Source organism: Stegostoma tigrinum, chromosome 7 (genome assembly GCF_030684315.1).
Source record: "Stegostoma tigrinum isolate sSteTig4 chromosome 7, sSteTig4.hap1, whole genome shotgun sequence".
Lineage (NCBI taxonomy): Eukaryota > Metazoa > Chordata > Chondrichthyes > Orectolobiformes > Stegostomatidae > Stegostoma > Stegostoma tigrinum.
In genome coordinates, this window is record NC_081360.1 from 37,270,077 (window position 1) to 37,294,969 (window position 24,893).

At 39.9% G+C, this 24,893-nt stretch overlaps 1 protein-coding gene across 1 annotated transcript in view; it reads left to right on the forward strand.

Annotated features, from left to right (window-relative positions):
* col5a2b (collagen, type V, alpha 2b) overlaps positions 1-24,893 on the forward strand; it is a 273,485-nt gene that overhangs the window by 119,808 nt on the left and 128,784 nt on the right. The window contains exons 7-16 of the mRNA XM_048534084.2: positions 2,345-2,446; positions 2,723-2,800; positions 5,785-5,829; positions 15,313-15,366; positions 15,540-15,593; positions 16,120-16,173; positions 21,310-21,363; positions 21,583-21,636; positions 22,241-22,285; positions 24,110-24,163. Of these exons, the coding sequence (XP_048390041.1) occupies positions 2,345-2,446; positions 2,723-2,800; positions 5,785-5,829; positions 15,313-15,366; positions 15,540-15,593; positions 16,120-16,173; positions 21,310-21,363; positions 21,583-21,636; positions 22,241-22,285; positions 24,110-24,163 (594 nt within the window). The remainder of the gene's footprint in view (positions 1-2,344; positions 2,447-2,722; positions 2,801-5,784; positions 5,830-15,312; positions 15,367-15,539; positions 15,594-16,119; positions 16,174-21,309; positions 21,364-21,582; positions 21,637-22,240; positions 22,286-24,109; positions 24,164-24,893) is intronic.

Here is a 24,893-nt window from a genome sequence, read left to right on the forward strand (position 1 = left end):
ATTCTTGAACACCCTTTTAACTTCTTCTGAAGAAATTCTGAAGTAAATTCCTCAACCTGTCTTTAGCATTTTGTGCCTTCAGGGTAGTTGCATCTCTTTGCTGGGGAATATTGAACATGTGGGCACACTCTTAGGGTAAGGGACTGATTGTTTAAGATGGGGATAGCAAAGAAGATTTGTGAATATTTGGAATTCATATAGAAACATAGAAGATAGGAGCAGGAGGGGGATATTTTGGACCTTCGAGCCTGCTCTGCCATTCATTAAGATCGTGGCTGATCATCCATCTCAGTAGCCTAATCCTGCTTTCTCCCCATAATCTTTGATTTCATTCACCCCAAGTGGTATATCCAGCCGCTTCTTGAACACATTCAATTTTTTGGCAGCGACGACTTCCTGTGGTAATGAATTTGACAGGCTTACCACTCATTGAGTGAAGAAATGTTTGCTCATCCCCATCGTAAATCATCTACCCTGAAACCTCAGATTGTGACCCGTGGTTGTGGACAGACCCACCACTGGGAACATCCTCCCTGCATCTCTCCTGTCCAGTTCTGTTAGAATTCTATAAGTCTCTATGAGGCATCCTCGTTCCCCATTCGTCTGAACTCCAGCAAAAACAACCCTAACCTAGTCAATCTCTCCTCTTATGTCAGTCCTGCCATCCCTGGAATCAACCTGGTAAACCTTCATGGCACTCCCTTGGGAGCAATCACTCCACAGTTATTGATATTCCATGTCTGATATTCCATTAAGGCTGAAATAGACACATTTTTGATCACTTAAGGAATGAAGAGTGAGACAGAAAGTTGAGCTGAGGCTGAAGTTCAACCTTAATTGCATTAAGTGGCAGGGCAGTGTCAATATAGGATAATATCTACTCTTACCATCTATTCATTTTCTTCGGTATATGTTAATTGAGGTAGATGAAAAAAGGAGGGAGGTCCTGTGGAGCATAAACATTGACGTGGATCTGTTGGACCTGTTACTGTGCTGCAAGTACTATCTTACTCGCTAATCCACCTACTCTAGTATCTGTTGCATGTTCAAATTGTTGAGTATGTCACAATCCTACATACAAATAAAACGAAAGCCCTTTGGGTCGTGCTCAATTTCTGGAAAAATCCCAAAGAAAATTATCTCACTGCAGTATCTGCTCATATATGTAGATATTGACAGGGGTTTTCCACAAGAAATAGGTAGTTGGGCGTGTTGTAAATTGGCCATGAACTCGCTACCACTCATTTCTCAGGAACCCCAATGTTCATCACAAATTTGGTATTTATTCTCAGTTCAATAAATTGCTGCCTTTACTCTGAATCGAATGTTACGTTAGTGTATAGTTGTAGTATCTGAGCTAGAATGTCACTGTGGAGCAATCAAAGTCTGTCTTAGCAAAACCCAGACCAAGTCATACTCTGGGACTGCAACTTTCTTTTCAACTCTATCCCATGTGGCCTGAGATCCCTGCCCAAGATCTCGGCCACCACTCAGCCATTCTGTTCCCCACCCCCGTCACCCAAACCATCCTACCTCTGCCTTACACGCCTGTAATTGTCTTCCTGCCTGACAGCTGCCAGGCCTCCCAATCTGGTTCGTGGAAGCCAGTAAACTGATGCAAAAACCTAAATCAGACCAAACCATTACTCCCTCATCCCAGTCTAACCTTGCCACTCTCTCTCTACCCCACAGTTATTAGTGAAACCATGGTTTTCTATGATGCCCTCTAGGGTTGATGTATTTCAAGGATAGTTGATTGACATTAAAATTGATTTTAAGATGTAAGTGTGAATATATTTATTCACTAAAATACAGCAGCATAACAGTGGGTTTGTATTCCTTTGCTTTATCAGTTGATGAATATTTGAAAGTCATTTTTGGTGGCTCCTCTTTAGACAAAGAAACATTTAAAATATTCAAACTTTCAGGAAAACATATACGACTAGCAAAAAAAATCACTAAGCTGTAAGGACATGTTTACACATTTAGATACTGATACATTGGTATATTATGAGGCATGTATAAGAGCCTCCAATTGAAAGCTAAGGAATAGCTATTCGTATCATCATGTACTGACAGTTACTTGCACAATGACTATAAATTTTAAAACCAATGAAAACACTGGAGGGAATGTTCTTCCCAAAAATTTGGTTTTCATAGTTTGACTCCAAGTTTGATTTTGTGCATAAGAAATCACAGTCGTTGGCATCTGGCAATTGCTGTTCTATTATCCAGGATAAAACTAATTGACATGAGATTATGGAAACCAAAACTAGGAATTTAACCAAAGCATTGTCACTTTTCCAAAAAAAAGATTCATTTTTGAAAATTATTTCACTTATAGGGTGTACCAGGTCCACCTGGACCTGATGGTGTACCTGGAATTCCTGGAAATCCTGGCCCTCCTGGTCCACCGGGACATCCCACTCATCCTGGATTTCCAGGTGTAAGTATTTCAAAGCATACTGAGTTCTTGTGTTATGTGATGTTTAAGTACTCCTCAAATGTTTTCTATTCACTTTGAACAAACCTTTTAACATTCACCCTGACTGTTTGCATGTCTATTTGTCGTATAATGAAAAACACAATGGTGAAAAACAGAGTGCACTGCATACCTCAAGTGATAGATTCATGGTTACCAGATTTAGCCTAATGGCTGTACCTTCTGTACATTAATAAGTGCAGCAGATTTAGTCCAACTGCTCTACTTCCTCTCTTACAGCAACTTGCATCTCAGATGACTGGTGGTGATGAGAAGTCAGGTTTTCGTGGTCAGCTAGGAATGGTGCCTGGTGCAATGGTAAGAGAGAATTAAAAAACTCCCGTGTGTTCAATATACGAGAGGACTGCTTTATTTATGACGCGTTAAGAGTATGTTATAAAGATTACACTATACTGATGACACTACTCTGTGAAATAAATAACAGTAGATCAGAAATTTGTAATACATAGCAATGAACTTAAATAAATCCTTGAGCATCTTATGTTACCTCTGCGACTATGTCCATGTTAATGTGCGTGCAGAAGAAGAAAAGTGTCCATTGTGGTGTTATTGAAAATGAGTATAATAGTTTAAAATTACATTAAAAATCAATGACAAATTGTGAGACCCTTTCATGGAATTGTAAAACTTTTATTTGCTTTAGTCAAAAGGCAATCCAGTCTGTGTTGATTAGCTACTATATAAACACACGATTAAATCAAATCACGTATTTTTGTTAGGACATGGCCACTCAAGCCCTGGTAACAGTTAGATTGGAGAATTGAAAAGTTCCATATATCTCAACAAAAATAGTCTGTCCTCCTATATATTCATTCATCACCACAATCAGTGTAAGTTAAATGGAAAACTAATACATTTTCTACACAAATTTAGAAAGGGAGATCCAGGGCTTGGTAGTGTACGGGTTTTAGATACAATGCTATGTCCTAATACTCAAAATCAATACCTGATATCAATGTACACATTTAATAGGAACTGGGAAATCTGATGCACACAACCTCAGCAAAGGCGTTACAGTGCATACCCAAGGATAACTGACAACATGTAGAGCAGATTACGAAGTCAATCAGTACACTATATGATTTTACATTAGTGCTGCCATTTTAGAATGAATAAAAACAAAGTTGCTGGAAAAACGCAGCAACTCTGGCAGCATCTGTGGAGGAGAAAACAGAGTTAACGTTTTGGGTCCGGTGACCCTTCCTCAGAACTGATAGTGGCCACCATCAGTTCTGAGGAAGGGTCACTGGACCCGAAACGTTAACTCTGTTTTCTCCTCCACAGATACTGTCAGATCTGCCAAGCTTTTCCAGCAACTTTGTTTCTGTCCCTGATTTACAGCACCCGCAGTTCTTTTGGTTTTTATTTTAGAATGAGTGTCTGGTTTTAATTTTGATTGGCTGAACACGATACGAAAAGGTATGAAGTACCTGTACCTTAATTTCTTAGTCAGTAACTGTATGAAAATTAAATTCAACTAAAATTGGAGCTGCATGTAAGGTCCACTTATTTTGTGCTGAGTGTTCCATGAAGGTCTTTGTTTGCATACTCAACATAGCGTTTCCTGTGATATTTTTTGATAATGTTATTCTGGAGGAAACTTAAGACACTATCTCTTTGGCATGTTTTAGCAAGTTTGGAGATGTGCTCTAGTATGTCTCTGACCTTAAATCAATCTAAATATTTCTGGCCAGAAACATGTGGCTTTGGATCAGGAACATTTTCAGAAAAAAGTATGTGGCCCAAAAATGTGTACCATTTGGAAAATAATTCATGCTGCAGCATCTAAAATCTCTAAGACTTGTTACACTATTCTTAAAGTCAAAATTAAGTCCCATGAATGTCAACTCACAGGATTTGGAGAGCTTGCCAGCGTAATTGAGTTTGAATAACAACTAAAACTGAGGCAAGCCCAACTCTTTTTCTGACCTTACTGTTTATTGGATAAATAGTACTGGGTGAGTAGAAATTATTTCCAATTAAATACTGGGAAAACTGAAGTCATTGGTTTCAGCCCTGTCTCCAAATTCTTCCCCTAATTATTGACTCCTTCCCTTTTCCTGGCAACAGCCTGAGATAAAGCCACTGTGTTTGTAAACTTGATATCACATTCAATCCCATGATGTGCATCTGACCTCATATCATGCCATGCCTAAGACTGCCTATTTTCATCTCCATAACAGCATTCACTTCACCTCCATCATAGCTCATCTGCTGTTGATAACCTCAACCAGACCTTCATTACTCCCAGACATGACTGTTTGAATTTTGTCTTGGCTGGTCTGCCACATTGTGCGTTGCATACACTTGAGGCTATCCAAAACTCTGCTGTTGTGCTTTAACTCACAACAGGTTCTGTTCCCCTAAGACTCTTATTCTGGCTGACCTATGTTATCTGCTGGTCAAACAACATCTTGATTTTATGATTGGCATTGTTGGTGTCAAATCTCTCCTTAGCATCTCCATCGGTACCTCCATAACATGATCCATGACTGCCTAGGACATCCGTGTTCCTTTAATTTTTCCCTACTTTGCATTCGCAATCATAACTGCCCCACAACTGGTGGGTGTAATTTCAATTGCCTAGATCCTAAGTTCTGGAATTCCCACTCCATACCTTTTTAGCCTCCCTCCATCACTTTCCTCCTTAAAACACTTTTTAAACTTTGGTTAGGATTTTAATCGTTTGACCTGATATCTTGTTATCTGGCTTGCGTTTCTTCAGCACTCTCCGTTCTATCTGTCAAATATGTGCACGCCTTCTGAAATAGTCATGGAAATAATAGTTTTCTAAGCGTCTGATCCTCCGATTCTTTTCCTTCGTTAATGGGGTGATCTGCCTGGGGAAGTTTCACCCTGTCTACCTTGCCAGTGGATTTCCTTGACCATAACATTTGCTCGATGAATTGGTTGTCAGAATAAAACACAAGTTCAATGAGCAATATCAATATCCCATATGGTTAGCTTATGAGTTCATTCATGATTTTCCAATTAATTCTGTATCTTGTCATTAAAATTCCACGAATAATGGAATCCGCTGTATTGGTCTGATTGAAATATCAAGCCCTCAGACGTAGCCATGGTTATTTATCTACAACACACCTATTAAATTCCAACTGGTAAAGAAATCCATCCTCTTTTCTAACTTCAGAGAATTAAATCCAGATGAAGAGTGCAAAAAAAGTCCCAATATGTGTCATAAACCTCTGCATAGAATTTTTGGTCAAGCAATTTGTTTCAGTGTTATTTATCATTGTTTCTGGTTATTTATCATTGTCCAGGGTGAAGTAGGATCAAGAGGACCTCCAGGACTCTTGGGACCAGCAGTAAGCACATTTAATAAATCATTTCAGTATTCCAGTTTGTGACGGATGGAGCCATATATTTTGATTCAGCTGTCGTGGATTTATTAACGTGAACTAAAGTTTAAAAATATGTGTTTGTAAATTATAGTATTATGTGTGCAATGACTTTGAAGTCTGAGAAAGTAGAACAGTAATATATTCTGATGTGCATTTAAATGGTTCATTTAAGTCTACTCCATTTGCTGTAAAAAGGCCAGTTAAACCAAATTTGAGCATTATACTTATTATCATTAATTATCAACATAGGTCATTATTTATCTTGTCCTATGCAATATGCTTATGCTACCCATTGAAAATTAACCTTAAAACTGCCTAAGTGCTTCAGCTTTCCTTTGCATTCATCCATTATTAGCCTCACTCCACTGAGTTTCTAATGTCGTCCACAAAATCCAGATCTTCTTCGGCTGGACCTGTTCCTTGATGTTTTCAGTTCCATTTGCCACCAACAGTAGATGAGCACTGCCTCTTCTCCAGTGATAGTACATTCTCAACTTTTTCTTTTCCATTTCAGCTAAAAGCCCTTGAGGTGTTGGGACACTGATTTTCCTGTGGGCATATTCATTGTCTCTTCAGTCTGTCCAGGCCCTTTCATCTGGATGGAAAGCCACAGTTCAAAAGGCTGTAATCCTCATCCCATCTGATGGTTCACCTGCAAAACTTCATGCAAGGCATTTTGCAAGGTGCTTTTTCAAGAGTAGGCCTATGTTGGATGTCATGCACATTTCACTCAGCTGGCATGTTACCAAGCAGGCAGTTGCTAGCGTTGTCTTGATTTCAGTGTTGCTTTGTTTATTCTTGGCATTTTTGATTGCAGAATTATTTATATCTGCAATAGCTGTGAACTATAATGCCACACTTTTCTCACCATGAGTTGTCACTTAGCCAAAGCTATGAAAGAAATAATTAACTAGAAACGGAGAAATAGAATTTTGCCAGGTGATTGGCTGATTTCAGATCTGGGAGACTGCCAAATGTTCCTGACACCAAAAAGATCACTCAAGTGTGGACCATTAAGCCTGATAAGCCTGGACTTCAAAAAAAAACTCTTTGAAATGATCAGACAAAGGCTCTTATACTTCATCCCAGTTGAATAGATTAAGAGCCACAACAATAGGAACATCAGATGTCATTTCCATGTGGAGGTGGAGGCGGCAGAAAAACTGCTCAACTGCACCTCCCAGTCGCAAACTATTTCAACTCCCCCTCCCATTCCTTAGACGACATGTCCATCCTGGGCCTCCTGCAGTGTTATAATGATGCCACCCGAAGGTTGCAGGAGCAGCAACTCATATTCCACTTGCACAATGGTATCAATGTGGACTTCACAAGCTTCAAAATCTCCCTCCCCCTACCACACCCCAAAACCAACCCAGCTCATCCCCACCTGCCTAACCTATCCCCTTCTCCCACTTCAAGCTGCACTCCCATTTCCTACCTACTAACCTCATCCTGCCCCCTTGACCTGTCTGTCCTCTCCGGACTGACCTATCCCCTCCCTACCTCACCACCTACACTCACCTGTACGGCTCCATTCCTGCCTCTTTAACTTATCTGTCTCCTCTCCATCTATCTTCTCCTCTATCCATCTTCGATCCGCTTCCCCCTCTCTCCCTATTTATTTCAGAACCCTCTTCCCCTCCCCCATTTCTGATGAAGGGTCTAGGCCCAAAACGTCAGCTTTTGTGCTCCTAAGATGCTGCTTGGCCTGCTGTGTTCATCCAGCTCTACACTTTGTTATCTCGGATTCTCCAGCATCGGCAGTTCCTACCATCTCTGATAGAAGTTTATTACACATGTAAAATGAAGATAAAATAGATGAAAACAGATTGTCTACACACAGCACAGTCTGAAAGATTTCAAAACACACAGCAAAATGAAAATCCCATCTCTTCTGAACACCATCGCTTCATAGTACACAAAACCAGAGAGTTCTCATCTTTATAATATTTATTGGTTTGACTCCTCATTTCAAGTCTCAGTTTTGACAACCTGACAGCCATTGCTTTGATTATTCACACAGCTCAACTTAAACTTTTATAGTTTCAAAGAATCCCTTCCAAATGCTTCTGGTTTGGAATTTCCAGAGTAAAACCCTTGCAATTAGATAACCTATTTCATTAATGTTCCGAATTAAATTCTGAATTTCTTCAGTAGAAATTGTTGTTACATTTAACCCCAGCTCGGTCTTCTGTAAATTAAAAGCAAGAGCTTTCCAGGTCTGTAAAAACTTTCCTTTTAAACTAAAAGCAAACTAACGTCTTTTAATGTTTGTAGTCTCCGATCATAAACCCTCACAGTACAAACAAACGCACATTATCAATCCACGAAGGATGCTCTTTGACATCATGGCTCCAGAAAGACAGAAAATTTGATAATTAAATCCATTCATAAACACAGACAAAACCCATATGCCCTTATTCAAAATCTACATTCTAAAATAAACAATGCTAATATATTGCTGTGATACCTGCATGCACTTGGGGAGCTTCAAAATCACCCTGAATGGTTAAGGGCATTTAAATGGTCGTTGGATAAACTTATGGATTATAATGGAATAGTCTGTGTTAGGTGGACTTCAAATTGGTTTCACAGATTGGCACAACATTGAGGGCCAAATGGTCTGTACTACGCTGTTCTATGTTCTATATTCTAAGTTTTGGAGCCAGTATTGATTGTTATTACAACTGTACAATCACCCCAATGGCCAGAAACAAGCCATTAACTATCCAAGGTGCCTGAAGAGCTGGGGAGATTGAGGTTGAAGTTTGGGTTGACCACCTACTATGCCACAAATATACTCAATGACATTTCATGGTGTGAACTCTGTGGCATTTCAGCATTCCCTACACGGAGACCCAACTCAGAATTCAAGGGAATGATTGCTTAAGTTATCCATAGTTTCTGTAGTTCACTTACCCTTGATTGTTTTTTCAATCTTTTAACAGAATGTCTGCCAATAGATTGTATTGATTCCTTTCACTAAGAAACTGTGTCATACCTCCCACAAATTTGTGTTTTTCTCTACAATTCTTTCAGCGTATTTTCACAGTTCCCTGAGATGAATGCTGGAATTGATGTTTCTTGTCTTCCTCCCATTGTTTTATTTCTCTCCACTTTATGTACTTTCGAGAGAAGAACCTGCAGCAGGAGGCTTTGGGGAAGGATTCCTGCAGATTCTCCTCCCCTTTCTTTCTGATTCAATTCTGGAACGACTGCAGGAATAGTAGTGGAAAAACAGATTCAGTCGCAAAGTTGGATTAGATAACTAGGCTAACCTGTTGAATCTCTGCCCGTTGAGACAGCAGTAATCCTTTGGCATGTTGAAGTAAATTTTCAGGACTTAGGAATGCCACTGTTCGGATGTTTCAACATTTCAATTACCTTTGCAACCTCTGTTGTACATTTTGAGAGCATTCTTGATATCTGGTGGGGAAAGAGACCTACATCTTTTCTTACCTTATCTCATTCCACTGCGCAATCTCATTTGTTATTTTTATTAATAATTCATGTTTTCTATACTTATGGCATAATTATCAGATATTTGGAGTTGGTTTGGAGTATTATTCTTTCCCGGAAAATTAATGGTATTTTCTGTCTCTGAGGTTTTATTTAAATCATATCATCTTACTGTGCTAGAAAGTGGGACTTGCATAGATTTAGTGTATTTTTGGCAGTTCAGACTCAATGGGCCAAAGGGTCTCTTCTATACTGTATGATTCTATAATGCTGACATTTGAAACTAAACCTGTGATTAGTAAGTAGATTAATGTCTTGTCCCATTGTGGTTATAATGCACTGGTAGAGGGGCGTTTGGAGTGCTCAGGAAGATGTGAAGAAAGTGTAGCAAGTCATCATTCTCCAGAAAGGTTATAACAAGACATCATGGTCAGGACATTCCTGGCACTGCTTTTTGCATTGCTAGTGATTGTTTCATGAGAAGTGCAGTGAATACCCCATTTATCTATATTTTACCAGTGAGGCCAGGTCATCAAAAGTAGAATTAGCTCTGAGAATTTTTTTTGCCTTAAATAGATTTTCTTACGAAGGAATAATTACCCAAGGCCAACAAAAAAGGAGTCTAACAAAACAGGAGTTTCACTAAACCATGCTTAATGGTTTACTAAGTAATTGTTTACAATTTGCATAATTAGACTTTTGGGCCTTCATTCAATTTTGTGCCTTTAAATTAACATAACTAAGCCTTCTGGTAATAGGGACTTCACCATGGGCAATGCCAGCTGCATTCAGTTATTTTAAACAGATGGCGAAAATGTTGGGCTGGACGACCAAAAGGGAATTAGACCTCACTCCAAAACTCCAGAAAAAGTGCAGATAATAGCATCCATTCCTGGCAATATACTTGGCCTCAAGTTTGCTGTTAGATATAACAGCCAAATGACATTTACTCCTGTAGCTGAATACCCCTGTGCTGGAAAATTAAATAGAACAAAACAGAATTGACATTTTACAAACCTTTCAGACTGAAGGAACTTTAATATCTGCTACAACAGGTCATCAAGTTCCCAATTAGTTGCCTAGAGGAATCCTCGCAAAGTTAAATCGTAGCTATAATTTATATGCCATTGAAATGCCTCTTCCTTTTTCAACTGGTAGCTACACTCTTTTGCCAGGTAAATCAGAGCAATTAATATTTAATGCATCACAGGGCTGCATTCCAGATTGTTCTCTCTGATATGTCCTGGAAATTAGAGTATTTGGGGAATTAGGCAGAGGAAACTAGGCCAGCACATTGTGCAATATTCAGGCCAATTTTTCCTTGAAAAATTCAAGGAAATGTGAAAATGATTTGGGCTTGATCTAACAGTTTGAATTCCAGGTTGATGTTGAAAGGCTTATTGGTCTAGGGATTACCTTGTATTAAATAATAGAATTGCAAGTAACAATTTGGAACCTTGTAACAGATGAGCAGACCAATTGCTGCCAAAATTGAAAATTCATGCAAGGAAGCCCAAGAGCTTTGATAATATTCAGAATTTCCAAATGACATAATGTACAGAGTGGGAGCTGAGCCAGTAAGGATTCAGACTTGACTGAAATATAACAGAACTTTCTTAAATGGAAAATCATGGACAAAGAGCTGAGGTCCAGAGCATATATGCCACCAGGTGAGGAGCCATGAAGTCACAGTAACAGTTAAAGCTTTAAAAAAGTACAGATTATTAAAAAAAGGAAAGACTGAAAAGAAATGGACCTCAACAGTTTAAAGCTCCTGAGAAGATGGGGTTTCAATTTGGAGACGATGAGTAGAATTTAGTGGGGCAGTCGGTGACTGTCACTAAAACTGGCAACGTCCTTAGAGTTCTGCAGGAAATAAGTCCCAAATTGTCAGTGGTAAGCCCAGGTTCCCACTTCCATGGGAGAGAAATTCATTGCTCCATGTTCTCTGATGGTGCGCTCCTTCCCACCTTAAGAAACTTTGGTTCCTTGCTGGCACTTCAGCTGACAGGTGAGATACCTGATACCACATGATCCCTTCTGAAAGTCTCAGTTCAAGTGCTATCAGTGATATTGACACAATACCTCCTTCTGCGTAGGCACATTCCCTTTAAAGCTTCCAAAAATAAAATCCTGCAGATGTTGGAAATAGTGCTATGATTGTATGGTGACAGAATATATTCAACTATCTTACTGGTGTAACCACCAGCAAAGCCTAGTCAGTTAACTGTAGATTAGAGTAACTCATTTAGTTCCCCTTTACTGGATATTATGCAGGTTAAGTTAATGGTAGGGCTTTGGGGAGTGTTGCGGAACAGAGAGACCTAAGGGTTTGGGTGCATACTTCTTCGAAAGTTGCATCATAGGATCATAAAGAAGGCATTTGGCATGCTTGCCTTCATTGCTTAGACCATTGAGTTGAGCAGTTAGGACATCATGTTGCACTTGTACTGGACATTGGTGAGACCACTTTTGGTGTAATGTGTACAGTTCTGGTTGCCCTGCAATACAAAGGATATCATTAAATTGGAGGGTGTGCAGAAAAGATTTACAAGGATGTTATCGAGTCTTGAGGGTTTGAGTGATAAGGAGAGGCTTTTTCTTCCCCAAAGCATAGGAGACTGAGGGCTGACGTAATAGATATTCATAAAATCATGAAGGGCATAGATAAGATGAAAAGAAAGTTCTTTCACCTAAGGTAGGAGAGTTCAAAACTAGACGGCATAATTTTAAAGTGAGAAGAGAAAGATTTAAAAGAGACCTGAGGAACAACTTCTTCCACACAGGGGGTAGTTTGTATATGGAGTGAACTACCAGAGGAATTGCTAAATGCAGGCGCAGTTACGACAATTAAAAGACATTTGGACAGGTATATGAATGGGAAAGGGTTAGAGGGATGTGGGCCAAACACAGATAAGTGGGAAGCTGGATGAACACAGCAGGCCAAGCAGCATCTCAGGAGCACAAAAGCTGACGTTTCGGGCCTAGACCCTTCTTCGGAGAGGCTCTCTGATGAAGGGTCTAGGCCCGAAACGTCAGCTTTTGCGCTCCTGAGATGCTGCTTGGCCTGCTGTGTTCATCCAGCTTCACACTTTATTATCTTGGATTCTCCAGCATCTGCAGTTCCCATTATCACAGATAAGTGGGACTAGTTTTAGTTTTGGAAACATGGTTGGCATGGAAGAGTTGAAACAAAGGGTCTGTTTCTGAGCTGTATGACTGCATGAGTAGTCAAGCTTTTGTTTAAATGGGTTAAAGGTTAGTCTACGACAAGCAATTGTTAATTAATCTTAACATGCCAAGATTAAAACAAATACAGGTAAGATAAATGAATACTGGCATGGAAAATGTATAAATAGATTTTGCGTGATAGCAATGGGTGCATTGCTTGAGTTCCTTCTCTGTGAATTGGGATGTTCAACATTTGAAATCAGATCCTGCAGCAGCAATGCCTTCTGCAGTTGAATAGCTGACATTCTCATTGAAAAGTCGAAGTTTTTGTATAGATGGATTCAAAAGATACAGCAGAATTAAAGACAGAGAGAAGGTTTCATGTTTCTCAGTACTTTTACAATTTCAGAGTTTGTAGACGACCAATCAGTAGAATTATGGTTGATTCATAAAACAAATGCTCTCAAGCTGAGAATTCCCTTTTGTAAGGATGCTGCCTCAGATTTTCCTGAGTGTCTGATCTTGAAAGAGATTGTCACAATTAGGACATTATCAATGCTAAGCATTAAAATGGCTATGGTATCAATTTCTGATGAATTATTAGCCTGTAAAATAAAAACAAGTTTGCAGGGGTTCCAAGTGGGTGGTTTGTTTCTGTCTACAAACGAAAGCGGAAATTGCCAGAAAGGCTCAGCAGATCTGGCAGCATCAATGGAGAGAAATCAGAGTTAACATTTTGGGTCCAGTGACCCTTACTCAGAACTGATGGCAGCTAGGAAAATGTTTTTTTTTATGCTGAAGATAGGGTAGGAGGGGGAATAGGACTTGAACAAAGAAACATGCATAACTTGGGCTCATTTGGATACACATGGCCACTCCTCTGACCTGAACAATGTGAGGGGAGTTAGAAGAGAAGTTGTCCAGAGCGGGGACGAGCTCGGCCAGGCGGAGAGTGTGGTGGTGGATTGGAACAGTTCAGGCCTTTGTTTCCAAGAAGAAGCCAAGAGCCTTGAGATGATCCTGTTGGGGGGTCGATGTGTAAAGAGATTGCACATTCATGGTAAAGAGGATGTGGCTGAAGCCCACAAACCGGAAATCCTGAAACTGATATAAAGCATCAGAGGAATCGTGGATGTATGTAGGAAGAGACTGGACAAGGTACCACTTCGCAGAACACCAATGGTTTTCCTCTTCCAGTTAGCTGCCGCTTCAAACCACCACTGTGTTGCCTGGCCTACGTCTCTGCCTCAGACTTCTTGCAGTGCTCCAGTGCAGTTCAACACAAGTTGGAAGAACAACACCTCAATTTTTGCCTGGGAACTCAACAGCTTTCTGGACTCATTATTGAATTCAACAATTTGAGGGCTTGAGCATCTTCACATGTGCTTGCCCCAACCCCCTCACACCAGGCCTTGTTATCACATAGTCTGCTATTATACACCACACATCTTTAGCCATTAATTGTCCACCAATAGCTATTCATTGCCCCAGGCTGATCGTTATCCATTCCTTTGTCTGTCCTTTTCTTCTTCTCTCTCTTTGGCCTCTATCTCCACCTATTATTTATTCCATTTTTTCTTCAACATAAAAATCAATCTTTTCCGAGCTACTACCAGTTCTAGGGAAGGGTAACTGGAACCGAAGCATTAACTCTGATTTCTCTCCACAGATACTGCCAGACCCTCCCAGAGTCTTTCCAGCAATTTATGTTTTTGTTTCTGATTTCCAGCATCTGCAGTTTTTTTCATGTTTTTATTTTCTTACAGTCTTTTGTTTGTTTCAGACAGTTTGAATTGTCACACCTTCAAAATCACATTGTGATGGCCTAAGGGATAATCAAATTGCAAATAGTTCCATTGAAGTAACTTTTGAGCCACGAGACAGTCTATCTGGTCTTTTCCTGGCTGAAGTCCATCGACATGAATCAAGTTTTTAAATCCACCATGTTTATTTGTTAAAGTCAATTAAGCGTTCTTCATAAAATATACAGTATTGTAATGATCACATCACAAAGGTGCCAGACAATGACCTTCTGCAACAAGAGAGAAAGTAACCATCACCTCTTGATGTTCTTTGGCCTTAATATTACTGAATCCCCCAAAGTAACCTCCTGCAGTTACCATATACCAGAAACTGAACTGGTCCAGTTATAAGGGCAAATAAGAGGCTAGGAATTCTGTGGTAAATTCTATCTCCCCAGCTTCTTTCCATCATCTACAAGGCGCAAGTCAGGAGTGTGATGGAACATTCTGTAATTGTCTGGATGAATGCAGCTCCAACAACATTCAAGAAGCATGACACCACCTAGGACAAAACAGCCACTCAATTGGATCCACATTATCTTCAATATTGATTCTGTCCATGACCTTTGCACAGTCGCTGCTGTGTATTCCATCTACAAGATGTACTGCAACAACTGACCATGGCTCCTATAATTGCACCTTTCAAAATTGTGATTTCAACAATTGAAAACGATAAGGACAGCAGATATGTAGGAACACCACCTGCACCAAGTCACACACTGTCCTGACTTGGAAATGCATCACCATTCCTTCATTGTCATTGAGTTAAGATTCTGGAATTCCCTTCGCAACAGTACTGTGGTGGTGTGTCACCCCAAAAACAGATCGCCACCAATTTGCCAGAGCAGTTAGGGATGGACAATAAATGCTGACCCAGTGATGCCCATATCCCCAGAACAATTTTAAAATTACATGGCTTTGTTTCTAATGTTTTGATATGAATACAGCCACGCTCAGTTAGTGTTGTATAGCAACCTTGCCTTCAAATGTATTTTTTTCTGTCTTGTGCAATTAGGGCCCAAAGGGACAGCCTGGCCCACCTGGAGAGCCTGGTGACTTGGGACCAATGGTAAGCCTTCAAATATAGTCATTAAAATTGATTAAGCCGTAAGAGACTTTTGAAACCACTAACATGAAGTATAATCAACATTATAGTATAATGAGTACTTCAGAGTCCTTTTTAAGTGCATCCAGCTGTCTTCAGGGCAGTGGCTAATACTTTTCTTTACCATCAAATTGCAGGGCTCGGCTGGTAATCGTGGTCCTGAGGGACCACTTGGTAAACCTGGTGAAGATGTGAGTGTACATTTTTAAATTCCTTTCAAACAATGTTGATGAACACCCCTTCCCAGTAAATTCTTGCTCACAACATTTAAAAAGATTCACAATGAGTTAAGCCCTTTATCAAGATAGTGTACATTCCCCAGACATAAGAAGTAATACACGCCTCTTCATTCAATGATTGATTGAACAAGACTGAAATAGCAAAGACGAAATAAAAACAGGAATATGTTAAACGTCAAAAACACTTGCAAAACAACAAAGTTAAAGCCTAGAAACCACTAGGTTCTGTTAAACAGGAAAGGGCTCCTCACTCTTCCTAATAGATATATGATGTGTAGCAAAATAAATTTTAATTTTGACTCCGTTTGAATTCAATCACATTGTATTGAAATTGAAAATGTAGTTCCATTCTGTTTTGCTAGATATTCCACATAATAATGTTGGCGGAGCTAAAGAAAACTAGAAAAATAGTATAAGTAATACCTGTATTTTTGTTATTTTTCTCAGATATCCATCTAAATTTCTTTTCTTTCCAAAGGGTGATGTTGGAAAGTCAGGACGCACTGGTGAAAATGGATTCCATGGACAGCAGGTAAATTGGTTGTTACTGAACTAGACACAAAGATTAACAGTGCAAGATTGATTGCAGAAGCTTGATAGCAACAAAATAATTTTAACTTAAACACCTCGGGCCCAGTTTTGCAGTCCTGAAATGCTACTTAATAAGGGCAAGGCGCTGTGATCAGCTGCTGGGCAGAATGGGTGGATGTTCCGCCTTGCTTCCTGGCACTCCATTTTCAGAGGCACAGTGAAGGGTTCAGGGCAAAAAAAAAACTTGTCAGCCCCTACGAAAAGACCTAAAGTGCAGCACTGCAGGATTTTTCACCGAAACATGCAGTTCTTGAAGCGCCTGCCACCCCACGAAGTGAAAGGAGACCAAACAGAGAGCCAGAAAACTTCTTGACAGTTTGCTTAGGAATTAAGAATGACATTGGAGGAATGTTCATGCTGAGGGAGGTTAGTAATGAACTAGAAGCATCTGGGCACAAATCCAGAACTGGGTCAAATTTTGGTCAGGTTTGGGTTTGAGGAGCCCTTTCTTCGAATTTGGCTATTCTATGCTTCGTTTACCCGCTACTTCTCCTCCCTTAATGCACTCTCTTCAACATAAACATGATTCCACCAATTTCAGGAATCTCATATCTACAATATTCAGTACCAGTAACTGAGGTTCAGACCTATTGTTGCCACACAAATCATTGTGGCTGTTTTTAAGAAAAGATGGCAACTACGTTGGACACTCCAGCAAGCCTGCTGCAGATCTCTCCGGCCTCAGGTCCCATTTTGGGACAAGCCTGCCTCTGCCCCAAATTGAGATCGCCCCCCCCCTGGGAAAGCCATAGTTCCTGGCAGCCTTAGTAATGGAGGCTGAATCGTGAAGTGGGACTGCTATTGTTTCCCAATTCCCATTCATAATATGGAAATCCATACATTGGTATTTGTCAGAAATAACTGGGAAAAAAGGATTCATTTCTGCATTTGATTAAAAACAAACTACTAAAGTGGAGAAATAGCTCAAATGTGGATGCACTATACAAGAACGAATTCTGCTCGTAGATAGATTAGAATGGTAGCATATGGAGATAGTTACATTTTTTAAACCAATAATGTGTATAGTCAAGCAATTACCGCAGTGCATGTACTTTGGAGGGTGCAAGAATTGCTTACCCAGTTGTGCCTTGGCCCTGGATCAACGCTCTTATTTTTACAGAGAAAGTTTATTTTTGGAAATGTTTAATTCACAAAACAAAGCTGTTCATGCCTCGGATAAATGTAACAGTTGGTAGGGCAGTGAAAACCATGGGGAAAAGAAAATATTACATCTCCATTTCTTTTTAACATCCAAGTGGCATTACCACTGGTCAACAAATATCTGAGGCTAGAGTCCCATGAGATATGCAAATAGGTGTCCTATTAACTACATTGGAATTCCAAGAAAGCTGTTTATGTCACTGGCATAATAGACCAGAAGCGTGGACCTTTCATGATTTCTTGGTCAATGATAATGCCCAGTGGAAAGGACATGATATTAAATTCAATTCATTACATTAATCTGAAATTCAAACAATCTAATCTTAATCATGATGACCAAAAGAGGAACTTTCACTTGGGGCACTCCCATGAATCTACTGCGCATCTAGATGATCAAGTTTGCAGAAGGTTCTGCGGGGGGATATTTGTTGACACAATGAAATGCATCTTGCAAGTGGTACATGATGCTGCCAACGTGGATCAGTGGAGAAGGTGTTTTAAATGCTTGCCATGGGACACAGGTTCTATTGAGTATTGAAGGCTCCCCTGCTGATTGGGACCACAGCTTATTGGCAGATGAGCAGAGTTTGGCAGTGGGACCTGTGAGTGAAAACAGCTAGGTGGTAGAATCATTAAAGCAAAAGATTGAAATGTTGGAGGGTCTGCACTTTGTGAGCCCACATTGAGAGACGCTATCCTTGTAACCATCAGAAAATATAATTTTAGCAGCTTAGAATCCCAAGAGCCCTAACTCTCAATGGCAGCTATGCAATAGAATGCATCTCTGTAATGAGCATAGGCAGGAAGTGGCAAGTACAGCCATGTAGAGTAGAGCCAGACCAAGCCAGAGAATTAGCAGCCTCATAAGTAGATGGTGAGAATGCTTAGGGCCATGAATACAGGCTAATGTCCCACAAAGTGGCAACCCACCTGGAAATGATTATGGAGACATGTCTTCAAGGAGGTGCCAGAGCAGTAGTATGTCCAAAGACTGCAGTGGTAGTGAGCATCTATTGGAATGCAGGAGGAGTTAAGGTCATCATGGATTGTGGTGGCTGTTTATTAGTTGTGTCAGCGAGTTTGGCTGTGGTGCTCAACATTTCTGATACAGGATCAACCCAGGGTTTGCCATGATATACCTGTAGGAGCTCTCAATCAGCCCTCATTATTTGAGGGCCAATGCATGAACCATCCTGAAATGACCTATGTAGGTTTCAAACAACCTCTCCACTACCTTTAAAATCCCAATTAATCTTTCTTGAAGGGTCAATAATGATAGACCCAGGTATAACATGTCTATTTTGCTCAAGCAACTATGGATAAGGCAATTCTGTGAATATTAATGCTCACATTCAGCATCTTTAGGTAGTTTGTTTGCTGTGGATTTCCAAATGAATGACAATCTCTTAATGGAGGGAAATCATGAGATATTACAAGATGTCAGCATCAGCAAAATTTATTCAAATACACTCTTCAAGAAAGGAAGTGGCCCATCATAGTCTTATAACCTACCAGAACGCTTAAGACAAGGGATAAGACTGCTCACAAGAGTCAATGGCAAAAGCAGTATCTGGGATATCTAAGTTTGACATGTCTCCCTGTGAAGCTACAATAAAAGAATACTCGTGTTGCAAACCTGCAGCAACAGCATGTGGTAGACAGAGCTACATGATCCAACATCCAACAGATTGGATCAAAAATCTGCAGCCCTTTCACATCCAGTCATGAATAGTGGTGGGCTATTAATGAATGAGCAGGAGGGTAGCCCAGAACATTGGTGCAAAAGGCAAAGATGGAACATCTTCAGTCAGAAGCACCGAGTGGGCAATTCATCTTGGCCTTGTCTTGAGCACTCCAGCATGGTGAATGTCAGTCTTCAGCCAATTCACTTCACTCCTTATGATATCAAGAGATGGCTGAAGAAACTAGGCTGTGGGCCTTGACAACAAACTGGCAACAGCTTTGAAGATGTGCTCAGAATCTAGCCATGCCCCTAGTCAAACTGTTCTAGTACAACTACTACACTGACATCCCACCTGATACTTTGGACCATTACCCAGGTATGTCATGTATACTCAATACAGGAACAATCCAATCAGTTACCGTGAATGCTCCATCAGTCTTATCTCAGTCATAAAGTGATGGAAGGTGCTGTCATTGGTGCTATCAAGCAGCATTCGTATAACAATTACAATTCCGTTTGGTTTCTGTCAGATACATGACTCCTGACCTGGTTGTGGCCCTTGCCCTACATGGACAGAAGAGTGGAACTCCAGAGATAATATGAGAATGCCTGTCATTCACATCAAGGCAATTCTTAACTGAGTGTGGAATCAAGGTCAAAATTGAAGTCAGTGGGAATTGATGGGAAATTTCTATTGACTGGAGTTATACCTAGCACAAAGAGTTGAAGTAATCACGTCTGATTGATGATTGACCTGCAGTGCAAGACTACTCTGTGTTTCACAGAATATTTGTCCCTGGCCGAATCATCTCCCTTCATTGATTGCCTCGCATTGCATCTTTTGGCACCACTTATGAGCGGCCAGTTTGCTGCTATCAATGCCATTCACCCCTTGCCAGATCAGACCATGTAACCAAAAGCTTCTGGCATTCCATTCATTGTTTTTACAATCGCTCTGCATCTGCTGACATCTTTGGTGACCTCCAGCCATTCCTCCTTTTTGAGTCTCGCTGGCCTCCTTCTTCTGTTTATTGAAATATGACCTGCCTCTGCTAATACAGCCCCTGGAAAAATCATACTACACAACCATGGAGTCCATGGGCTTCTCAGTTGACTGTATGAAGGCTGTTGACTGCTCTTCAAACATAGTGCCATCTTCTGTCACGATGAAGCTTCTTCCTGTCTGCCCCAAGTTATTGGCCAGAGGTTCCATTAATCAGGTGTTAATTGGCCACAGATGGGAAAACTTCCAAAGATCATCTGCCACCTACGAATGTGGTTACACAACCAAAACTTAACATTGGCATTCCTCTTAAATAGGAAAATCTATTTGTCTGACTTATATGTGACCCCCATCCCCATAGTAATGTATTAGCTGTTAAGTTCCTTTTAAATGGCGTCTGAAGACACTCAGTTATATGCAAGATGGCAGCTCTGCACCAACTTCTTAAGGGCAATTTGTGATGGGCACTTACTGCTAGCCTTGCCAGAGGCACTCAACGCATTCAGGGATAAAAGGAAAGCTACATCTGAGCTGATGCAATTTGTAACTTATTTGAAGTGATAGTAATTGTCCTTCATTAACATGGGTTACAATATCTACATTATAAGGTAACAAGGTGTAGAGCTGGATGAACACAGCAGGTCAGGCAGCATCCGAGGAGCAGGAAAGCTGATGTTTCAGAAAATGTCAGAAAAGGGTCCAGACCCAAAGCGTCAAGGTTTCCTGCTCCTCTGATGCTGCCTGGCCTGCTGTGTTCATCCAGCTCTACACCTTGTTATCTCAGACTCCAGCATCGGTAGTTCCTACTATCTCTGAATATCTACATTATGATTTTTTTTCCAAAGAGCCACAGGTGACCTAAACATTTCTTTGAAAGCTACTTAGATGTTACTGATAGAGCAGGGCAAAAGCTATGTGATTGTGTAAATCAATCCATGATAGGAATTTCTAAAGCATTAAACTAACTGGTTCCAGCCTTGCAACAGTGTAATTGTATCTTTACGGTTGATTATTTGATAATTTATCACATCCTGTGGTGCCCAAATATACCCTCAGTCAGAACCTGTACTGAAATAATAAATAGACTGTGAAGTATTTTGGTCAAGGTGGACAGAAGTCTAAAGTGCATTATTCATGGTGCCATTTCTTTTGAACATTCAAACTAAATAAACAAACTAAATTACACAGTAAGGATATTTTGGGATATTAATATGTTCCTCTGTTTTCAGGGTTCTCGAGGTTTCCCAGGTGCCCCTGGTTTGCCTGGTATCAAGGGTTTGAGGGTAAGTAAGCATTAAACAAACTCAATTTTAATCACATTATATGAGTACACCTGTTACTGATGCATACATGTATTGATGTGTTACATTATGTTGGCTTAAATATCCAGTAGGAAATGTGTTATGTTTCATTAACCTTTGCTCAAATTATGTTCCTGTTATAAATGTATGTACTTATGGAGAAACTTTAATTAGTTGTCTTTTAAAAAAATTCTGTTCCAGGGTTACATTGGCCTGAAAGGACCTAAAGGTGAAACTGGAGCTCCTGGCCAAAAGGTGACACTTGAATTATTAAACATCAGTTAACATGGTTGCACTGCATAGTCACAATGCAAGTGCATCAAATCTTGGCTAACATTTCTTTCCACTGTGTTAAAACATTTATTTATTAATTTATTACATTTGCGGAGACAAATTTCAGGCAAACACGTTAAGCTTTTGTGCGCTGGTGTCGTACAGTCATTCTGAGGTAATATCCTTAAACCCATCTTTACAGACCACTGTTTCAAAATTCTATTGCCATGCTTCAAACACTAAGTGTTAATGCTATTAAGGAAAATATCCCAAACTTCACCAGTAATAGCTCATGTCAGTAAATCAGCCCTGTTCTCCAATTCTCCAAAAGAATGGCAGCACTTTTCATTTGATTAATGGAAGAAAACCTGATGTTCTTTATGTGTAGAGTATTTTCAAGTCAATAACACGATGCAATAGAGCTGATTTGACTTTAGAATATGGGCTCCTTGTGAAATGAGAACAGCAAATCTTTAATTCAATTCTCTCCATTAATTTAGAGAAATATAGTTCGTTAGATGTAACCATTTGCTGTTACTGAAGGGATTGTGGTCTAACGCTGTTTTCTCTTTCATTCCTGCTGTAGGGTGACCAAGGTTCTCTTGGTGCAATGGGTTCTCCAGGTTCAAAGGTAAGCTTGCTGTTTTATGAGCTTAAATAGAATTAGGAATGCTAAATACATCGGGGCCCTCTAATCTTTGTAACAGGAATCAACTTTTTGTTTCCCATCTATCCCCTATCCGGATCTGGTTATGAGGATAATAAATTGCAAGGTGATGGGAATTCAACATGGAACTGGATTAGATCGGATAGCTTCACAGAAAATCAGCATGGACTCAGTGTCTGCAGAGGTTCACAGCTAGAATTTTACCAGCCTTTTGGTGACAGGTTACGAGGCAGGACAGTGTTGGGTATATCTTTCACATCATTCTACTACCATTCCATTTTGTTAAAAAAACAAAAGATGCCAGTTTGAAGGCTGACTGAGCAATGTATGCAGTTAATTAAGGGCTGCTTCTTGCCTCATCAGGCATTTCACCCCATTTGGAGGATCCACCACTGCATGGAGAAACCAGCCAGTGAAATCTGGTGACCTCCCAGTCAATTTTGGGTTGAGTGATTTAATTAGAACTTTTCACTGATTTATTTAATGATATGTAATATTTCCTGAACATGAATACATTGTAAAATATTTCAGTCCATTTAAAAATTCTACTGAAAGATGTATGCATGAATTCAAGCCTCAGAATAACATTTCCATTATTAGATGTGATTCTGCTATTGGAATTCATTAAGTAATTTGCACGATGCTAATATTGTAGGTCAGGCTTGCATTGTGGTGCATTTATCATTGCTGGAAGCCATTAATGCATAGGGCACTGTTTTGTGGAAGGAATTGAAATTCATATGTATGTTGCACCTTTTTTAATGAATAAGGGGTATCATGGAGACTGCTGATCTCTGCAGTATTTGCATGGCAACTCCCTGACCAATCAGAATCTACCTGCCCACATTGAGAACTAAGATTGGCAGTTAACCGTTTTTGCTTCATCTCAACAGTAATGATAGTTCAATCAAACAGCACCCTCTTCCCATGCTGTATAGAGTGTTGTCCCCTCCATTAAGGCTGTATCTGGTCTCAATGAGTGTGAGCTGGAAAGTTTTTGAGATCTTGTCTTCTTTTAGCAATATTTAGATTCAATACTACTGAGCAATCATTCATGAAATCAGAAGTACTTCTTAATCATTATTTTGGAGTAAACTTTTGCCACTGCTTCAGCTTGTGTGGAGTCTAGTTTTGTCTTTCAAAATTTAGCACGTTCATTTTAATAGAGAATGGAGAAAATGGAGAAACGGAGAATGGAGAAAACTGCTAATGAGCGAAACAAGAGATTTGCTTGTAATTTCCTTCGAAATTCACCAGCCCATCCTCACTTAGAGTGTTGGAAACCTGAGAGATGAGGCAATCAATTGTCAGTTCTGCCATTTCAGCAGAGATTCATTCCCGAAGATTCCTTCTTTGAAAATTACGACGGGAGGTTGGGACGGCCAATGCAGGAATTTTCTTCCACACTGTCCATGCTATCATCAATGCTTCTGAACTGCAGTGAGGCTGATCATCCTGGTAAAAATATTACCTTGATCAAAGAAACAAAATGGAGTATGACCTGCTCATGAAGCAGCATAAGGCATTGGGTTGTTTTTAATTATGTTATTACTGGACTGGTCAATAGATTGCAATAGATAACTGATGGAATACAATGGTGTACAATACATAATTCCGCATTCTAGTTTCAAATGAGTATTTAGCTGTTATTACTGAATTGTCAGATCTGAAGAAAAATAAACCATATAAGGGAAATCAAAATCTTGAAATTGTTGGTTTTGGTTACTCTGGTTGATTATTAGTTTTTAAACGATGGACAATATTAGAGCTGTATTTTTTATTATGTAGGGTTCACGGGGCCTTCCAGGTGAAAGAGGCCGACCTGGACCTCAAGGTGCTTCAGTGAGTACAATCTTAAAGTCACCTTTCCTCATTTAGAAACAACTTATAATCAATTGCTTTTCTTATTCTAAGCAGTCAGGCAACTCCGATATTATACTTACTACCAAATGCTGAAGGATTCAATTTGTTAGAAATTGGACTTATATTTAAATCCCTGGTCAAAACCACTGAGTAATCTCGGATCCAAACACATCCCCAATGAAATGGAAAGTGTTATTAACATGGGCCTGGTACTAATTCCTATAAAGGAAGAATAGGGTGTGGCAGTGATGAGGACAAGTGGATAGGAAGCTCAAAATTTCAGGTTTCCTGCATGACAAGATCTATTTTAGCTTTTTTTGATAGGTTTTCCACCTGGCAGTCAACTAGATGCAAAGACAGTCGGTCTTTCAGGGTGGAAGGAAGGTGGAGGGTGGATAGCAGGTTAGTGCAACATCGCAGAAGGATACAGGGTATTAATGGTTCATAGAGTCATAGAATCCTACAGCACAGAAACAGGCCCTTTGACCCAAATTGGTCTGCGCTGACCAAAATGTCCATTCACGCTAACCCCATTTCCCTGCACTTGGTCCTTATCTTTCTAAACTTTTCCTATCCAAGTATTCATCCAAATGCCTTTTAAATGCTGTTAATGTACACACCTCTATCACTTCTCCTGGCAGTTCATTTCATACATGTACCACCCTCTGTGTAAAAAAGGTTGCCCCTGAGGTTCACATGCATTCTTTCC